The 22048-nt window shown below is 37.7% G+C and overlaps 1 protein-coding gene across 2 annotated transcripts in view; it reads left to right on the forward strand.

Annotated features, from left to right (window-relative positions):
- Nucleotides 1-22048, forward strand: part of DNAJC1 (DnaJ heat shock protein family (Hsp40) member C1) — a 112512-nt gene that overhangs the window by 47084 nt on the left and 43380 nt on the right. For both annotated transcript variants that reach the window (XM_081971696.1, XM_081971697.1), the window contains 2 exons: nucleotides 2095-2185; nucleotides 10415-10581. In XM_081971696.1, coding sequence (XP_081827822.1) covers nucleotides 2095-2185; nucleotides 10415-10581 — 258 coding nt within the window. The remainder of the gene's footprint in view (nucleotides 1-2094; nucleotides 2186-10414; nucleotides 10582-22048) is intronic.

Genomic DNA, 22048 nt, shown 5'->3' on the forward strand with positions numbered 1-22048 from the left:
GATGGCTATGTGCCAAGTAAGTGTTGATTCTTAGCATTGTAATATTGTTGATTATCCTTTTTATTTATTTATTTACATTATTTATTTATATAAATTATTATTTTTATTATTTATATAATTTAAGGTGGTGAGCATACATAATATTCCTTCCTACTCCTATTGTCCCACAACAGTGCTGAGTGATGGATTGAACTAAAAGAGAATATCAGTCACCCTGCTGACATTCATGCCTAAAGTGTGACTAGAACTTACAGTCTCCCGGTTTCTAGTCTGGTGCCTTTAACTCCTAGACCAGACTAGTTCTCAATATAGGAGTAGGAAACTTTTTCTTACCTTCTGCTTTCCCCATTATTACATGACAAGTAAGTCCTCACATGTATTCAAAGTGTGATCCTGGTTAATTGTGTCTCTTGGTTGATTTATTTAATGATCTATTTGTTTGCTTTCTTGGTTTCAATGTATTGCCAGCAGTCTTCTCCAATATTAAAGTTCAAAAGTATCATTTTTCTATCCTGCTTCTTTTAATTTCAATTAATCCCAAACAATTCATAACTTTTACCAATTCTGATTATTGAAAACATTATTTGTTTTTCTCCTCTATTCTCTCATTTTCATCTGAGCCTCACTTCCAGTTGCTCCATGATTGACACACTACTGAGATTGACAGATACCCCTTGGAGTCTGATGTTTAGAGGTCACATAAGCAGTAATAGATTCTGTTCCAGAATTTAGCATCAAATATTGGCTTTCAGTGTCAGAAGGGTTAGAGTTAAATGCCAATTAACTCTTTCTAACCTGAACTCACAAGCAAAGCCTTATTGGTTTTGTGCTTTTGATATAATCTCTAAACCTGATTGCGGAAACTGATTTCTGATAATGTTTTGGTAATTTAATAACATGAATTAAGGCTCCAGATTGTATCCAAATATTCTTATATGAAATTGGGCAATTCAGAAAAGTAGTGCTATATAACACATAGTGCTAATACCTCTAAATAGCTTGAATTTGTCTTATTTGGGAAGTATAAACAGCAAACATTAAGCTTGTTATCTCAAATGTTTAATATACAATGTTATTCTTCTTGGATTGTACTTAATGTATATACTGTGGTTCTGTTTCTGTGTAGCTTGAAATATATGATTTGTGGAGAGATGATTTGTATCAAGTATCTCCATATGATTCAAAACATTATGTTGCAACCATGATAGGAAATCCCATTTTATAACCTGTTGCAGCAAAGCCTCAATCTGCAAGGATAGAATTACCTCTTTCTTACTGCTTATTGACTTTAAATGGACATATTAGCCTTTGTAATTTGTATATAAGCTTGTATTTGCTGTTGGATTTACTCTCCCAAATGCCCTAGGCAGCTGAAACGAAAAGCTGGGTATATGCATTGATGTGTGTGTATTGGGGTGAGTGGGTAAAGAACCTGCAAGCTGGCTCCTCAATTTTTTTTCTGTTTTCTTTTTTCCCTCTATTCTTTGGATCTTAAAGAAACCTTAATATAATTTTCTACTCACAGCAGTGAAATCTAAAACTGGCCATTAGAGTGCTAAGTGGCTGAGACATTTGGGCTGTTGTGATACATTAGCAGTAAAACAAGCACTATGAAAACTTTCATCATTCTAAATAGAAAGGTTTCTTCTAGTCAGATAGTCATCCTAAGTGCATCAGATATATCAGTTTGATAAATAGTTTTTGCTGAATTTACTTACAGTTGCAAGTGTGAGTGGCTTGACTGATCTTTTAATTTACAGCCAACCAAGGAACTTTGCTGGGATGATTTGTTGAAATGATAATTGATAGGACATCTTGCATACTGTAAAAACTAGCAGGCAATATTGCATTTCAAATCTACAGTTCAACCATTTCATCCATTGCCTTTTCAATAATTAGGACCACGGTAGCTTGTTGCTAAAATACATATTTAGAATTTGTTTTCATTATGCTGCATTGTTATTAAGAAATCTCACGCTTTAATTTTTTTTAAAGAAAATAATTGCCAGGCTTGAAATAAAGTATAAAACTTTAACATTATGATTTTCAGAGTTGATCTCTCTGAAATGCTAATATCATTGCTTTTTCTTAAAGGAGGCCAGGCAATTCTATGTAGAATATAAAGAAACAAAAGTAAAAGAGAAAGAAGAGGCTTTGGCAAGAGCTGAACTGGAAACTCTTCAGAGTGAGTATTCTTTAGTGCAGTTTTTATTGCATTTATCCTTTCTAAAATGGTATGTGTGGGAGGGAAGGGGGGTGGGTGGGTTTTCCACCTAACTCAGCATGTCCCATTTTCTACACAGATGGAGTCTAACTGAAATCTAATTCTATAGATGGAGTCAGATTCCATCTGTGCAGAAAATGGGTTTACTAAGGATCAGATTAACTGCAATATGAAATTCCCAAAATTACTTCTGAATTCCTGTTGTCTTATTGCATTCAAATCAATTAATCAGGTAAGAAGTAAGGTTGGATTAAACAGCACAAATATATTAACAATTCCAAAAAAATACAACTTTATATAATGTCTTGAAGAAATAGTAATCACTTAGTTTTGTGCTTTCTGGGAAAAAAATCTGATAAACTTTATAATAGTTCCAAATTAATGTGACTATTAAGCACTATAAAATGTGCTCAAAATGATATGAACCTACCGAAAATATTGCTATGCATAACTTCCTCACAAAAGATGTGGTCCTTCGAGAATTTGAAGTAGAACCTTTGAGACTTTTCTGTTTCACCTTTATTTAATTGCAATAGGTAAACTGCTTGCTATGTATAAAAAACCTCGAATATTATTTCTCCTTTTTGTAATCTTATTTATTTTGTAATTGTTCTGCATCATAAAATGCTTAGCAATATTATTTTTCAGATATTATTGCCTCTTAGTGGTATTATAGATTTTCCAGTTTGCCCCATTTCTGTCATATTAAGGAGTAAGCAAAATGATGACATTAAGTATTCTTCCTTAGCGTTCACTGGACACCATACCCAACTGACTTTTTTTAAAGGTCATAATTTTTTAAATGAAGGCCAAAGAAGGGGATAGCAGATGAGATGGTTAGATAATGGCATCAATGCAATAAACATGAATTTGGCCAAACTGGGAGGCACTGGAGGATGGGGGGGGTGTCATCATGCTATGGTCCATGGGTTCATGAAGGATTGGACACAATTTAGCAACTGAACAATAACAACAATAACAACAACTGCTTATAAAATACAAATTGGAAATTTGCAGAGCAAAACACTAGACCAGCGATGGCGAACCTTTTATGGCTCGCGTGCTATATGTGGGGGGAGTGCAGGGGGGGCATGTGCGGGCATGCCGCACCCATAATGCAATGTGCGACCCCCCAGTGTGCATACGTGCACTACAAGTGTGACCCCCCCCATGTTTTTACATGCTTTTTTGCCCTCCCCAGGCTCCAGAGGCTTTACAGGAGCCTGGGGAGAGCGAAAACAGCCTCCCCTGCCCTTCCCGGAAACCCTCTGGAGGCTTGAGGGACCTTCAGGATGCTTCCCTGAAGCCTCCGGAGCAGTCAAAACGACCCTCCGAGCAAACCAGAAGTGACTTCCGGTTTGTTCGGAGGGTCGTTTTGAGCGCTCCGGGGGCTTGAGGGAAGCATCCTGAAGGTCCCTCAAGTCTCCAGAGGGTTTCCGGGAAGGGTAGGGGAGGCTTCAGGACACTTCCCAGAAACCTCTGGATCAGTCAAAACGACCCTCCGAGCAAACCAGAAGTCAATTACCGAACTTCCGGTTTGTCCGTAGGGCTGTTTTTTTGTGCTCCAAAGGCTTTAGGGAAGCTCATGAAGCCTCTGGAAGGCCTTCGGGGGGGCGGGGGAGGCTCTTTTCGCCCTCCCCAGGCTCCTATAAAGGCTCTGGAGCCTGGGGAGGGCGAAAAATGGCTTTAAAAAAGGGTGAACTCATATGGCCAGTGCGCACATGAGCGCTGGCCAGCTGACAGGGCAGCGCCTCACGTGCCCTGACAAATGGCTCCGCGTGCCATAGGTTCGCCATCACTGCACTAGACTATAACGTCGTAGATTTTTCAGCCATGCCTTTGAGTATTAGAATGTGGGGTTTTTTGGGGGTGGGGGGGTTGGATTATTATCTGAGGCTAATTTATCCTCTGGCAAATAGATTTTTTTCTGATTAGCCATGTTAGTAAATAAGCAGTTTCCCACAACTGCTATTTTGTAAGTATACCTGCCATATGTTACATTTATATTTACCAACAATAGCACACATACAAAATATAGTTTATCACGAAAGCAACTGTCTGTGAAGGCTCGTCTGGAGTGGAAAGACGAAAGTGGAAGCAGTATGTTCTGTTCCATATTTGGGCAGACCAGCTTGTCCTGATAAAAAATACTTATACCTGCTATATGTTCTATTTGAAAAAGCCAAATGTGCTCATAGTCCCCAAAATTTGTCTATTCCTCCAGTGAATTTATCTATCTCCAATCTTATACATGCTATGTTAGCAAACCCCCAGTATGAATTTATTTCATTATGGCTCTCTTTTATAGTTATACAACTTCTATCTATAACCCTAGCTGGGTTTTTATTTATTTATTTTGTTTTATAAAATGGAAAATAGAGGATCAGGCTATTAATTAATTTCAAGTATTTTTATACTGCTGCGTTTCTAGAGGGGATTACAAATCAGAACAGCAAAATAATGAAAACCATAAACAAAATGTGATTGGTAGCTGACTACTAGTCCTGTAGTAAACACAGAATAATCATCCCCAAAGAAAAATATTATTTCCATTGCTTTTTGGAAGCTAATTAAACTGGCTACTGGAAGAATCTTTGTATGGGCATATACAGTATTCCAAAAGGTCAGTGCAGCAATAGGACTGCAGTGAAATCTTAGGAAGTATTAATTGGGTTAATAATAGCTTTGCCAGTAATTAGTAAATACACCACTATACAATGCCTTGGTAAGGCCACATTTGGAATACTGCATTCAGTTTTGGTCACCACGATGTAGAAAAGATGTGGAGACTCTAGAAAGAGTGCAGAGAAGAGCAACGAAGATGATTAGTGGACTGGAGACTAAAACATATGAAGAACGGTTGCAGGAACTGGGTATGTCTAGTTTAGTGAAAAGAAGGACTGGGGAGACATGATAGCAGTGTTCCAATATCTCAGGGGTTGCCATAAAGAAGAGGGAGTCAAACTATTCTCCATGCACCTGAGGGTAGAACAAGAAGCAATGGGTGGAAACTAATCAAGGAGAGAAGCAACTTAGAACTAAGGAGAAACTTCCTGACAGTTAGAACAATTAATCAGTGGAACAGCTTGCCTCCAGAAGTTGTGAATGCCCCAACACTGGAAGTCTTTAAGAAGATGTCGGATAGCCATTTGTCTGAAATGGTATAGGGTTTCCTGCCTAGGCAGGGGGTTGGACTAAAAGACCTCCAAGGTCCCTTCCAACTCTACTATTGTATTGTATTGTATTGTATTGTATTGTATTGTATTGTATTGTATAACATAAATTACTACTAAAGCTGCTGTCTGATTTAATTACATTTTGATCCCACCTTTCTGCAAGCAGCTCACAATGACTTGGCAGGGGTTATCTCTATTTCTTTATTATATTTTGTAAGGTTGATTAGCATGACAGTGAACTGACCATCCCAAAGTATATCTATGTAATGCATGCTGCTTCAGGTAGTAGTTCTTGCTAGATTAGTATTATCCAACAGTAAGATGGAAGACAGATTTTGATTTCAGTATATGAACAACTGCACATATCACAGTATTTCATAAAAATAAACTTCAGCTTTTCTTGTGTGGGAAAAAGTTAGGTGATCTTAAGAGAACATTAGTGTGTAAAATGTAAAACTCATCTATTGAGAATCAAGCTTTCTGTTATCCATAAAACTTTCTGGTGATCATGTTTTGATGTGTCAAAGAGCAGTGGTAAGCAATCTGCTGCCCTCCACTTGTTTTGGACTTCTACTTTCCTTGATCTTAGTTGACATTGATAATGCTCAGGGGTGGGATCCTACCGATTTAACAACCGGTGCACTGAGTGTGCGTTTCGCCTCAATCGGGAGTCAGGAACCTCAGTCATCTTCCTATTCCAAACAGTGACTAAGAGTTCAGCTGAGAAATTAATTGCCACCAAACTGTGATTTGACCATGACAGGGGGACCAAATTCCACCAATTCCATGTCATACAGGTACTGCACTGATAAGAATACCAAATCGGGTATGTGATCACTATTCCTTGTCGGGCCCTGGATAATCTGGGACAGGCCCATGGAAGTCCTGGTTTCCATGAAATCCCAGGCTGCATCTGACCCCACCCCGAGAGATGGCAGATTGAAGTTCCCCAGAATTATAAGCCTGGGGAACTCCACTGTCAATTCTGCAGTGAGGTCCAGGAGCCCGGGTAGGAAAGCTGTCACGTAGCAGGGAAGGTAGTACAGCAGCAGCAATCCCACCAGATCCCTTGAGCCCAACCTAAATAAAAAGGTCTCACAGCTGAGCAGTTGTGGAGCCATGCCCCAGAGGCTGCCAGAGAATCCTTGAGAACAACAGCTATACCCCCTCCCCAGCTGTAAGCTCTAGGCTGGTGCCATGCTCAATAACCCACTGGGCATGTTTCTAAGATAAGAACACTTTCCTCTGGGCCCAGCCAGGTCTCAGTTATACAAGCCAGATCATCTCACTCTTGAAAAATCAAATCAGCAATAGGCTAGCCTGGGGATCGGCAACCCGAAGCTCCAGAGCCACATGTGGCTCTTTGGGACCTCTGCTGCAGCTCTCTGGCCCATCACTGGCCCACCCCATCCCTCTCCCTCATCTCGCTCACCTGGCCTGAGAAGGTAAGGGCGACAACAGGGGATGAAGAAGTGGCTGGGCTGATTCTCCGGTGCCTCACTTCTCTTGGAGCTTCTTCCGGCCTTTGTTGGTGTCGCACATTTGTGGAGATGCACAATCTTCCCCCAGACACTGGCCCAACATGGCCATGACTTATGCTGGCCTCGCTAACATGAGGGCTGGCGGCATGGGAATGAGATCCGGGGGGATGGGACATCGGAAAGTGGGACGGGACTGCAATGCCCAGCCGTGGCTTTATGAAGCTCAGGGCAGTGGGGAAAAGGGGCTGGCCCTGCCAAATCTCACACGCCCACCAGGCTCAGAGAAAGCTGGCGTGCCCTCGCCAGTCAGGCAGTTTCCCCCCCTCTCTCTATGTCTCCCTCTGTGTTTATCTCTCTCTCTCTTCCCCCCTCTCTCTCCTCTCACCGCCCCCTGGCCGGCTGTGAAGGGGCCAGGAGGCTGCATGAGCATGGGAAAACTCTCAAGTGCTTTGGCCAAGCCCAGCTGCTCGCTTGAGGAAGGTCTCCCACCTGTGCGCACCCTCTCGCACCCTCCACAGCACTGCTGAGTCCACTTGCAAACTCTGCCCATGCGCGACTCCAACATTTTGTTCCTGCATTCCTCCCAGCCAGCGCCATCACGGTGGCAGGAAAAGTATGCATGCTGCCTGTTCCGCTCTCGCCAGCTGGAGGCGGGGCTCCGCCCTGCTGCCTCTCAGCTGGAGAGCTATATTTGTTTCTTTGCTGGCCGCCTTCGAGATAGTAGCTGCACTCAGGCTGCCCGGGTCCCCACCACAGGGGGAGAGAGGGAGAGGGAAGGGGTGTGTCTCCCGGACAGGATCCAGGTTGGAGTTGCTTTATTTTGCATGGGTCTCCAACACTTGGCTTTGCCTGCCAGCCTCCATTCCCCCTCCACAGCCCAAGTGGTTGGATTCACACAACACGTGAAGCTGGGTAGGCACAGATAGAGGGAGTGAGGGATAGATGGGATAGATAGGTAGATGGATGCAGGGATGGATAGATAGGTGGATGGAGGATAGATGGAGGGATGCAGGGATGGATACAGAGATGGAGGGAGAGAGGGATAGAAAGAGATAGAAGATAGATGGATAGATAGATAGATAGATAGATAGATAGATAGATAGATGATAGATAGATAGATAGATAGATAGATAGATAGATAGATAGATAGATGGAGGGATGATAGAGGGAGAGGTGGATAGATGGATGGAGGAATAGATGGATAGATGGGTGGATAGATAAGTGGAGGGATGGAGGGATAGATATAGGGAGGGGTGGATGGATAGATGGATGGATAGATAGATAGAGGAATGGAGGGATAGGTAGAGGGAGGGGTGGATGGATGGATGGGGGATGGGGGGATAGATGGAGGGATATATGAGTAGATGAATGGATGAATAGAGGGATAGATAGATGGAGGGATTGGGGGTGGATGGATAGATAGAGATAGATAATAGATGGATGGATGGATAGAGACATAGAGGGAGGGAAGGGGATGGATATAGAAGGAGGGATAGATGGAGGGAGGGAGGGATAGATAGATGAGAGAGAGAGACATAGAGAGAGATATATACTAATTTCCCAGAGAAAAGAAAAGTGGGAGCCACAAAACCTGGTTTGGCATGACTGGGGGGGGGGTATAATGTGACTGGGTGGGAGTGACATCAAGTTGGCTACACCCACCCAGGTTTTGTGGGTCCTGGTGTTTTCTTTTTGTGGGAAACCAGTCCAAATGGCTCTTTGAGTGTTTAAGGTTGCAGATTCCTGGGATAGCCTTATTGCAGGCTGATCTGACAATTAAAAGCAACAGCCTAAGACCAGGACCACCACAAATCTGCTGAACAGGTAAGTGAGGTGGGGTTCTATGGGGCAGAACATGAAACCAGTACTAAACACCGAGGTTGCATTCCCCATGAGTGCCCACCTTGCATCCCATATTTCCCGTTATGCAACACACTGAAATAGATTGCCCTTCTCTGCCTTCCCTGCAAACCATTCCATCCCCCATCTCTCACACTCTTTCTTGATATAAAAGGGAAACCTATTCCAACTGACAAACAGGGGCAAGGTGAGCCCAATAGGCACTATAGCACTTGCTCTCAGTGCTCTCAAGCTCACACCACCCCTTCCTCACTTCCGCAGAGGGTCACACTCCGCCGCCCCCGCCCCCAGCTCTCACCAGGAGAGAGGGACCAATACACTCACCTCTCACCCGACTTATACCTATCTTGGGACAGCCTTTGCCCAAAATATAAATAATTCCAACCATCTTTGCTTTTAAAAAGGCTGTGAAGACCTGATTCTTCTGCCAGCCATTGGATATTGATGGAGATCAGAGATGGATGTGATTTGTTGAGGACTTCACACTGTGATTTTTTAAATTGGGTTTATATAGTTGATATGTTTTTATTTCTGTTCATTATCTAGATTTACTTGGTTAGATGGGCAACTATATAAACTAGCCAAATAAATTATTATTCCATTTAATAATTATTAAAAACATTGTTTAAATTTTATTTAAGCATAATACAGTATCCAATTAATGTTGGATTGCTGAAGAGTAATGAAGAAAGAGGAGTGATCAAAACTTAGGTTTGAGCACATACAGTAATATGAAATCTTAGTTGAACATTCTCAGCATGTTCTTGAAAAGTTATAAGGAAGATATTTTTACCAACCAAAATCCCAGTCTTCTTAATTCATTTTCATGATAGGCCTTATTCATTAGTTGAACAGAAATATATTTCAATTAGAAATCTAAGTGTTCATCTTTCTAGAAACTTGAAAGAGCTTATGGCTTTAATTTTTTAAAAAATGTTTTCAATTATTTTGTATTATACTGTATACTGTTCTATTGCACAATAAGAACTGGGTTTGCAAGGAACAATACTATAGAAGAAATGTTTTAAGAACATAAAGTGGAAAACTTTTGGCATTTTTAGTACTGTTCTTGCATTGTATTTTGCAAAACAATCTGAATTATAATAATAATTTGAAAAGTACTTTAGTCCTAGCTCCATATTTCAGATTGTGCACGATTTAAATCATATAGGCTGAAATATTTAGCTTCTGATTTTTTTCTCCATATGGACAACTTATATTTGAACAATTAGATGCAACATGAATATTGAGTTTGTAATATGTGGCCATCCAGAATAATTTTTATTCTCACTGTAATCTCTTGAATTAATACACATGAAGCTTATGGGGGTTATCACTTCTTTACTAGTGTACTAGTTTCTAGATTGAAACTCCTGTCACTTTTCATTACTTCTGTGACAGTACATGGTCTCCAATTATTTATCTTGCCAAACATTTTTGGAAACAGAAGTGTGCTATGATAATTCCAGTGATACCGAAATTCATTTCTGAAGGAGCACAATACTTTGATTAATTAAGTAAAAAATCTCAGCTGATTTGCTGTCTTACATTCAGAGTGTAAACTTGCTGATCTCAAATAGCTCTTTTTTCTTAGACATATTTGAGGGCAGTAGGTATTGTAAGCATTCTTTTCCTCACAATTTGTCATTTAAATTCCTTCTGATTTTTCACAGAGGAAAAAAAACCTAAAGTCAAAAAACCAAAATCTGAATTTCCTGTGTATACTGTGGCTGAAACAAATGCATATATACCATCATATGATCATGGGACATCTATTGAAGATATTGAGGATCAGATGGATGATTGGTTGGAAGACAGGAACAAATCCCTTAAAAAAAAGGCAAGTATATATTTATTCTAAAAGGATAAAGAAGAACGAAGAGCTGGCAAGGAATTATACATTGATGTATTTATATCCTAACATTTGTAGGTTGTGTTTGAGTAAGCAGTCAAAATAAAGGATATCAAATATGACAAAGCAAAAGGGTCTCTCATATAGCAGGACAGGGCTGAATTAATTAAGATATATTTAATATTTATGTCTGATACCATTATTTTTTGTAGAACAAATGCATTATTAGAACAGCTGTGCTAATTCTGCATTTCCTTTTAATAATCTTCCTTGTTGTCTTATGCAGATGGGAAGTAACATTATACAGATGAAAAGTTTGAATTACCTGAAAAGAGTTAGGGTTCAGACCTTTAAATCCTGGATCAGTAGTGGATTCCTACTGCTTCAGCCCAGTTTGGCCAAACCAGTAGTGGTTTGGTGGCCTGGGTCGCTGGAACGGGCAGCGACCCAGGCCTGCCACACCATAGACTCTGCCATCTTGTTTTTCTCTTCTGCGCATGTGCAGAACAATTTTTATTGCAATGTGCATGCACGCGCAACGCACCCACGAGTGAACCAGCAGTAATGCCTGCCAGAACCCACCCCTGCCCTGGATTTATAGTACATAAATTCTAATTTCCTTGTATTTATTTTTCTAATTATCTTGATATATCAGAAAAAGACTGAGTAAAGATATACTTCAAGACAGTGCAAAAGTTAAAGCTGTTTCTATTGTATTTTGCTACCATATGCATTATATTGTAATTTGCTACCATATACATACTGTTTTATATCAGGCATGTTAATCCTCTCCCTGTAAAAATGCATGGGTCCAAGATGAAGTGCTAAGAAGTGGAAATGTGTAGAGTGAATCATTTGTTTGTCATTAGAAAAATTGACATTTCTAAAAGATGAAAGACAAGTGAATTCTAGGTGTCTAAATCTACCGTATATAAGCACAATAAGACAACCATGATTGGAAGCAGTTAATTTACCACACATTGAGAAAATGAATCTTGACTTCTGCAAGGAAGCCAAAATGACTATTGTCTTGGATTTCCAGAGCACATTGCCAGTTGCCAATGCATGTAAAAACATCACACTTTTCAAAATTTAAAAACTTTTAATACATCTTTCTGAGGATTACAATATATCTGGGCCTTCTTGATGACCTTTGATAAACTTGGAGAGTTTCATTAAGATATTTCTAAACATGGTGAACTTTTAAAAGTTTATGTATTGTTTTTTCTCACATGGAAAATTTCATGGCTGTAATTCTTAGCCAAATACATAGAAAGAAGTCTTTTGAACCATCTTTTTAAATAAAAAAAATCACTGTTAAATGTGTAACTGGTGAGAAAAAAATCTAAATGGGCAAAATCTTTGCATTATAAGTTTATGTAAACCATTTGAATTATTTTAGCCAATTAAAAGATATTTTTATCCTTATATTTAGTCTCTTGGTTGATTGAATGCAGTGCAACAATCTGACCAATATATTTGTTTCAAAATACTACAAAATGATGACCAAAGCATAATATCATAAGACCTCAACATAGCAGTTGTTCTTTTGTGAAAATAAAATAGACAATAGGAAATCTAAGTGGCCTGTATCCTGTGCTGTAAAAATGATATGCTAATTCTATTTTTCTAAAGGTATTAAAATAAAGCATCATGTTTAAAGAAGCATTAAAATGTTTAAACGTTGAAGCTACATTTCAGATTCTGGGCATATGTATGTAAGCTTCCATCTTTTAAAGAGATAGGTAGATAGGTAGGTAGGTAGGTAGGTAGGTAGGTAGGTAGGTAGGTAGATGATAGATAGATAGATAGATAGATAGATAGATAGATGATAGAAAGATAGATAGATAGATAGATAGATAGATAGATAGATAGATAGATAGATGATAGATAGATAGATAGATAGATGATAGATAGATGATAGATAGATAGATAGATAGATAGATAGATAGATGATAGAAAGATAGATAGATAGATAGATAGATAGATAGATAGATGATAGATAGATAGATAGATGATAGATAGATGATAGATAGATAGATAGATAGATAGATAGATAGATAGATGATAGATAGATGATAGATAGATGATAGATGATACATAGATAGATAGATAGATAGATAGATAGATAGATAGATAGATAGATAGATAGATAGATAGATAGAATAACTTTATTGTCACTTTGAAGGTACACTAATCGGCATACATTAAAATAGAATTTTGTTGCATATCTCTCTCAAAGCTATATGCAATGGACTATACCATCTCCAATATACACTACATAAACATGACAAAATAAGTAAATAAATTCAAAAGCATGCGTATACCCACATATTTTATATGGCACCGAGAAACAACACAGTTTAGTTCGGATGTATACAGACAGATGGCATTGGAAACAAAGCTGTTACAGAATCTGGTAATCTTGCTAGAAATACTTCGAAACCTCCTCCCTGCTCCCCAAAGGGGAGCAAAAGAAACAGATGTAAAGAGGGTGTGTGGGGTGCCTAACAATGCTTTGAGCTCTAAGCACATAGCACTTGTAAGCAGTATTCTGAATAACAGGAAGCAGCCTTCCTATAATCTTCGCGGCTGTCCTGACCACTCTCTGTTGTAAGATGTCTCCTTAATGTGACTTCAGAAGTTTCAAAGTGATCTGTTAGGTGCTATTTCAGACAAGCTGGTGTTTCCGTGCATTCTTCCGTCTGAATCACAATTGATCCATTTATGAACAAACATTATTTTAGGGTAAAATGAACCCACCTACAGCTATAATGCATATATGCTGGTTTTGTTGTATTCGGGTCTTTTCCCATGTAAGGTTGAGATTGTCTTTGCAACGTTTCGGCAGGATCTCACCTGCCATCTTCAAGCTGTGGGCTTAAAATCCATGAACATTTTAAGCCCACAGCTTGAAGATGGCAGGTGAGATCCTGCCGAAACGTTGCAAAGGCAATCTCAACCTTACACGGGAAAAGACCCGGATACAACAAAACCAGCATACCTACACCCGTGAAAATCTACGAAAACATATATATATATATATATATATATATATATATATATATATATATATATATATGAATATATATATATTCATGAAATTAGAGCAGTTTTGAATCTTTGAATGTTGAATGTTGTGGTCCACGAACCCCTGAGGGCTATGATCACAGGAGATTCGCAAAAGCTTGAAGCGGTGTTATGATTTAAATCTTGAGTTGTCTTGGGGTCCACGGTCACAGTCCATGACCACAAAAGGTACATAAAAGGGGCATATGGTGAAGAAGAGGTTGAGAATCACTGCTCTAGAGTATCTGTGACAGATAGTCACAGATTCAGACTTTGTTTAAAGACCTATTACATCACATCATGTATGACAACCTGTTTCACTGTCTGTTCAGCCTATAGAGCCAGGAAGTAATCTGGGATCTTGCCTGAAATTCCTTCTTCATAGTGGGGCAAAGGCGAATGAACTCATTTCTTTTACGGGATAGTTCTTCAGATATTTGAAGATTGCTATCATATCTTCCCTTACTCTTTTTTCCTGAAAACTAAGCATGTGTGCATGCACATACAAACAAACACACACCCATCCCTCCATGAACTGTTTCTTATAGGACTTGGTTTCCAAACCAATCACTATCTTGAGAGTCCTCATCTTAAGAAATGTTGATTTAAAATGTTAGCCACGGCCCTCAGTTTTGTATCACCTGCAGATCTGAGAAGTGCCTTGTCAACTTCCCCATCCAAGTCATTCTCAAACATTACTGAAAGTAGATCCATTAATTCCTCTGTTACTGCTTTTAGTGCTTTAACATGTAGTATGTTTGGTCTGGGGATTTGAATTTAAATCCACAGTATCTCGTCCTGTGTTTTGGAATGACTCTAAAAAGTTTTGCCCAGACTTCTACATGACAGCCTTTCATACACTTAAAGACAGTTCTCATATCTCCCTATGCTATTCTCCATTCTTCTTAATCTTCCCCTCTGAATACACTCCTGTATATTAATTTCTTTTTAAAACGTGGTGCCCAGAACTGAATACAATATCCTAAGTACGGTCTGATCAATGCAGAATAGAGAGGAACAGTGACTTTGCTGGTTCATTTAACCAGCTTCCGATTCTGACAGTTTTTTAATACTTTAGCTTAACCCAACTTAAAAATAAGTAAGCTGTAAGAAATTTAGTTTCAATCAATAACGTTAGCAATTAAATATTGTAGAAAATTGAGGGGGAAAATCCAACATGTTCTAGATGTGTACCTTTTTGTATATAATAAATCATATTTTATTGGACTTAGTATTTATATGAAGATTTCTGAATTTCACCAATGGCCTGGATGTAATTGGTGAGTTAAACAATTGCTCAAAATTTAACAAAAGATACAGGAAATGTAATCACTAGAATCACAAGCTAATTCTAATTAATGAAATCTGGTTTCTTTAATTTTTTACATTTATCACTATTTTATTCCATTCCTAGAAGCAGTTCAGCTTTTCCCCATCCCTCCTTTTTTAAAAAACCTCCAATAACCCTACAGTGTGGCTTAGTCATCTGAACAAATAGATTGGATTCTTCCAGTGTGAGCATTCTAACAATTACATTCCATGATATCTTTATTTTTTTCTTGGCTAAATACATTATTTTCTTAGAAAATCAAGTTTCTCTTGAGTTTTCCACCAACTTGTTTTTGTTTTGCTATGGGTGATTACATAAAAACATAATAACTGGGTATAATCTATCTGGCAGTTACCAGTTTGATGCAGACTAGGTTCAGTTAATCTAGATACAGGTGATCAGACTGAAATGGGAAGGAGGATTTAGTCTTGGAAATTATGCTAGCAATTGTGCTATAATTATCATTGACACTGGTAATATTTTATAAATATGACAGAAATAATAAAAGAAAAGCGTTTGTTATGTTTGTTTGGTTAATCATTGATGAGGACATAGATTATTAATAGTATTTCAGTGGATTAATATTGAATTAAATGTATGCGTATACTGTAGATAAGCAGGACAAACAGTTCTGAAGAGGAAGGTAAACAAATTTATTGAATGTTTATGAAATGATGAAATGCATCATAGAAGGAGGGAAGTGAAGGAAGGAAGGAAACATTTGCAAAATATTAAAAGTCATAACAGCAGAATTGATGGAGTTTGCATTGTACAAGATAGATAAAATTTGCTCATGCCTAACTTTTAAAAGAAGTTTCTTGAAAACTTACTGACTTAATGCAAACCAACATGTAAAATAAATAATGGAATGTTACAACAGAAAACAGTATTATCAATATTATAAGTGAAATCGGAAGGTTTTTGCTTTTACAAAACTGTCTTGTGGTTCAATGAATTTCAGCAGGCAGGATCCAGGATAAGGGCTGTCTTTGCCATGACTCCTGATCTTTGAAACATTTTGCTCCCTAAGAGTGGCTCCCACTCTTCTGACCTTTTGTAAGAGCCTGAAGGCCTGGCACTGCCAGATGGCTTGGAGCCCCAATGGGGAAACATCACACTGGAGGTAGTTGATGAATTAAGAGGCAATCCCACCAACCCTCCTGCGCATCCTGTCCCCTAACTCCCTATTTTTTAAACCATAATTTTATTTTTGATTTCCATTTTTATTGTTTTATAAATATTTATCTTTTATGATTTTATTGCTTTCAATACTGTCAGCCGCCCAGAGTCACTTTGAAATTAGATGGACAGCAAATAAATTTAATAATAAAAATAAAATAAACACTTTCAAATTATGGTTGAGTAATTGAACATGATGCTACTCAGCATTTAAGGGAATGAAGAGATGTCTAGTTTTCCTCTTGGTTTGTTTTTGGTGGGAATGCAATTATTGCCATTTTGTAGTTTTAATATATTTTAATGTGCCTTGTGAAGAAAAAGGAGTGTATGTAAAGTGTGGTACATAAACAATGTGAATTAAATACACCAGGTAAATAATCTAGTATTGTGTGCATCATGGGCTTTAACTACTTAGTCATACGAAAGCAAAATGATGTTTAATCAAAAGATAGTAATTAACATTACAGATAAACAAATGCTTTCATGAACCAAAACATTTGTATTTTGAAAACACACCATTTGCCTTCGTCTCCTGACAACTAATGATTTTGCCGGTGAAATTCTACATGCCTTAGTGCTTTATAAAGAAATTTTATGCAGAGAACTTCTCTTCTTTACTGAATTGATTTCTATACAATTGTCCTAATCAAAAAAGAAATAAGTTAATGTTTTCTTCTAAGTTGCCACCAATTGCATTGGCCTTTCAATTAAAAATTGCATTTTAATTTCTTTTTTCCATAAAAGAGATTTAGGTCTTTATGAATTGTAGTTAATTGTGATGCTGTTCTCTTCTTGACAATTTTTTCATCATAGGATGATGATCCTGAGGCACAGACCATCTGAATCTTTCTCTCTTTCTTTTGCATTTGTATTGCCATATACTATAGTTCATATGCTGAACTCTGTATATAGAAACATTTTTTGTAAGCTGCTTTATTTGAAAATGAAAATTTTAACCTTTCAGGGCATATGAATGCAAATGATCTTTTCATTGAAGATAACTATTCCATGAATTGCTTATAATTATTTACTCCAAGTAAATTTGAATCTTAAAAGACTTTACCTTCTGTGGTTAAAAGATTGGTTAAAATCTTTTTTATAAACAGACAAGCTTGTAAACTAGTTTTAATTTTGTATTTATGCTGAAATCCAGGTTAACTTTTTATACTTTTCTCCAGCCCTTGCTGCAAACTTAAAAGAGTCAGCATTAAGTAAAAAAAAAAAATCTCTCTGGGATTTTTCCCCCTATTCTTTATTAAACAGTGGACTTCGCATTTGTTTTTGTTGTTTTCCAAACCAACTATGATTAAAGAATTGTTATTTTGTCAACAGTGCCAAATGAGAATTTGACTAGCAAATGTTTATATTGTTATTGCAAGAGAAGGAAAATTATATGAGCTTGAAAAGCAGGTAGTGGAAACAAAAAAATAAATTTTTAAATTGAAAATAGCTGTTTTTGTATAACTTGGGGGTAGTAATTTTCCTGACATTTGCTCACTCATACATTTTGTATTATTCACAATCATAAATCATATCCTCTTTGAAGGCACTATGATTCTTTCTCTACAGTAATATCTTGTATAAATTATATGGGGAAAAAATAATATTATTGGCTTTCTATGCTGCCCATCTTACTGATACAGTAACTCTGGACAACTTACACTATAATAAAAGTTAGAAAGTGAAAAAAAGCAATTAAAATAGAATAAAAAGTTAAAAATTAAAATTAAAAACCAAGATGATGGGTAGCCTGGAGTAAGGTAGGTCCTCACATACCCTGATTCGACGCCATACAGGGATTTAAAGGGAGTGACCATTGCCTTAAATTGGACCTGGAAGCAAATCTGTGTGACTCACATAACAACAGTATCACATGTGCCACCCGTGGGGCCTTCAGAACTGTCCGTACCAGTGCATTCTGTTCCAGTTGTAGCTAGTACAGAATAGAAATAATAATACGGCTAATAATATTGCTGTTGGTGGTGCTGCCATATCTAGGCTGCACAAATTCAGTTGATCATTAGGGAACATGAAAGAAACACTGAAAGTCCAACTTGGATATTAACATCTAGGGCTAATTAAACATATTTTAGCATTTACAACATAGTTAATCACAGGAGACTTCATTTCCATTGTGATTGGAAATTGTTTTGGGATTGCAAAAAAGAGATTTTGGTTCTATGTTTTTTAAATTTATTTTAAGGATAGTACTAACTATTCCATTTTTATATTTTATATTAAATGAAAAAAAAATCAAGAGCTTCTTCTTTTTTCTTGATATTGCCAATGAAATCTGTCCTTAATTTTAAGCTCCAACAATATAAAAGGTATCATAAAATTAATCTGATGTAAATAGAATTATGAGTATACTAAATCTCAGTAATGTTATCAATGGATTGAGCATCAACATTTTAAATAGTTGTAATTGGTAAAAATTTGGTTTTAGTCTATGCGGTTGAAAACACTTAACTATAAATTAATCAATATTGTCAAGTTTGCAGAAACAGGAAAGATCAGAAATAATCATCTTAATTATGTCCATTTAGAGACCTGGTGATGATACTCAGGAGAAAGGAATGTCAGAAGTGATATGTTATTAATTGGACTAGCTAATAATAGCCTCAAAGTAAAATGTGATGGTAATGTCTGTTTTAATAGATGAAAATAAAGCAGAATATTCTTCACAGAATATGTTCATATCAATCATGTTTGTTGTACCAAGGTGCATCAAAGATGACTGAATGAGTAATTTTTATTCAGCGGTGTTCTCTTTCTCTCATTTGATGGTTGAGGTGTTCAGGGGGTCTGTTGAGGGGGTAGTGGTGGCTGGGAAATGGTTTGAGTGACAGAGAAAGCAATAATTCTTCCTCTGACTAGAGCTGGATGAATTTCGTTATGTTGTAGTAATCTCTCTTCTTTTTTCTTGTCATGATTCATAGGCTCCATCTCTTTTTCCTTCAATTTCTAAGAAAAGACAGTTTGACTTGTTCTGCATACAAGGCTTGTTAGATTAACTGTTCTGTTCTAGTCCTAGCATTTTTATAAAAAGGATTGTTAAATTGCACTAATATAATGCAAAAGTTATCATGTTGTAGATGACTATGTGACAGTTGAGCTTTGTTGTTAAACATTGTTGATTTAGAAGTTAACAAAATAACGTTGTGGATTAATATGATCAAATATATTAAAGATCTGTGTCATCTCTTTAAATATGCTTTTAGAGAGAGTGACGTTATATAGGGCAAGACAAATCATTCTGGAGAACCACATTCTTAGATAAACTAAACTAGTAAATAAATAAATAATAAATAAACAAACTAAATAAATAAATAACTAAATAACTAAATAAATAATAAATAAATAAATAAATAAACTAACTAACTAACTAACTAACTAACTTACTAACTAACTAACTAAATAAATAAATAATAAATTTCTTTGGTTTAAGGTAATCCCAATTTTCCGTCTGTTCTGGCCTGCCTTATTTCAAAAGGTAGGTCTTACATTTTAAGGAGCCATTATAGTTAACATAAGGGTGCAGCTGAATTTAGAGTTAAGATGTATATGGAATGGTTTCACCCATGGATATTCCCAGTATTACCCAAAAAATCCTAAAAGAAAAAGAAGAATATGAGTAAATTAGAATAAATTAAAACAACAGTGGACGGGGGGAAATTAACCCAATGATGATGAATGATGGCATGCCACCACTCACCAACACCAACAGAACTATTCTCAAAATCATGCTTGTTATCATGTGATTATTGGAGGCTGGAGACCATGTAGGAATGGGATGAGCTGTTGCATGGCTCCAGGAGCCCCTGAAAATTGCCTGAGTACAGGGTTTGCTTCCAGAAGGTTTGGAGACTGCAGAGAATGTGGAAGAACATTTTTCAAACCTGCTTTAAAAATGAAGCCTTATGTGACCTGGAGCAGTCTCAAGTAGGCCACAGAAAGAGTACCAAGGCAATGTTCTGACCTAGGCTTCTCAAGAGCATGAAGCAAACTCCTTGTCCCGAGGGAAAAAAAACCTCTTTTATTAATTTACTGTAAATTCTGCTCATTTACACCCAGCAAAGTCTTTCAAGGGAGGATTTACAGTCCCAGACCTTATCTGGCTTAGATAACAGTCAGGCCAATATCTGCAAAACTTGGCAAGGAGTCTCGGAGAGTCACGAACCAAATGAGCAAACTAATTGTCTCCTGCAAACTCCATCCCCCTTTTGCTCCTCTTTTATTTCCTCTGGGAGGCGCACACTGGGAATAGGCTCCAGCTGTTCACCTGCCTCACTGATGTCTGACACTGAAGGCAGCTGATAACTGGCATGTGGCTCTGCCCCCCTCTCTGCCTCCAACACAGAGCCCTCATCAGAGGCTTTCCCAGACTCCATGACTGATCCATGTTCCTCCCCAACTGCCATACTGTCCGAATCTGCTGCTAGCTCCACTGGCGGGCCACAACAGGCAGATTCTTTAAAGCACTGGACTCTGCAGGCAACAGTGCTGGTCCCAAGGTTCATGCTTCTGGGACAATAGTGTAAAGTGGCCTTTTAGACTGGCAGTGATGGCAGTAGGGCTGAAATCAAGTCCTGGGCCTCCACTTTAGACCCAATTTTGACAATGTCTGAGTCCTGCTATTTAGGATTGCCTAGGATGGGGGAAGATAAAGAATTGGGTTATTTGTTCAGGGGTGCATGTGTGTGTCTGTGTGTGTGTGTGAGTGAGAGAGAGGCAGAGACACCAAAAGAACCACATTTTTAAATTTTTGACAAAAAATGTTTGCTATCACTATAAGCCAAATACATGGGGTGGGGGAATGACATAATTCAATTGTTTTTAAAACAAGTTCAGAATTATCAGACAGTGGTGGGATTCAAATTTTTTTACTACCGGTTCTGTGGGTGTGGTTTGGTGGGTGTGGTGTGGCTTGGTGGAGGTGGCTTAGTGGGTGTGGCAGGGGAAGAATACTGCAAAATCTTCATTTTCTCCCGATCAGCTGGGACTCGTGAGGCAGATAATAGGGGGGGGGGGGGCGGAGCCAGTCAAAGGTGGTATTTACCGGTTCTCTGAGCTACTCAAAAGTTCCGCTACCAGTTCTCTAGAACTGGTCAGAACCTGCTGAATACCACCTCTGGTATCAGGTACTCAAATGTTAACAAGGAATGTAATGAGTCCATTGCTAATGATCTGCCATTTTCATAGGATCTGTGTCATAAATGAATTTGCTTAACAAGAAGCAATTTGATTGAATGTCAAAACTATCAGGTGGCTCAGGCACATTTTCCTAGGTGAAAAAGCCAGAACTCTTTGCATGTTGAGTGAATTGAACCTCACATTAAACTGTGATTCAGCTTTTATTGGTTTAAATATAGCACTTATAGCAGGATATATGAATATATCAATTGTACTGTGTTAATTATGGATTAGGATTAAGTGTTAATGGAAACCCAGTGGGGATATTCAGGCAGACAAGCATCCTTCATTGTCAAAAGGTTCTATTTGCTTAAAAGCTTCTGCACATGGAGCTCCCATTTACCTCTCCTGTGGTTGCTTGTGGAGAATTTGTATATATGTATCTCACCTTGTCCAATCAAGTAATACATGGAATATTCGTATAATGCCTCTAACTCAAAGACAAAAATGGAGAAAATTGGACTTGTGGCTATATTTCTGCTTTTAACTCTTGCTGTAATTCAAAGCATTTGTTTAAAGAAGATATAAATATATCTTGAATAGATAAAACTATTATTTTGGCATTTTGCACAGAACTTCCATTGTCTTTTCTTGTATGCTGAATCAAAAGTTTAAGATATTGCGGCTTTAACTTTTTTTTTTTTGCATGATAGCAAAGAAAAACATGTTAAAAAGCCTTATTTA

The sequence above is a fragment of the Natrix helvetica genome, assembly GCF_964273705.1.
Source record: "Natrix helvetica genome assembly, chromosome: Z".
Lineage (NCBI taxonomy): Eukaryota > Metazoa > Chordata > Lepidosauria > Squamata > Natricidae > Natrix > Natrix helvetica.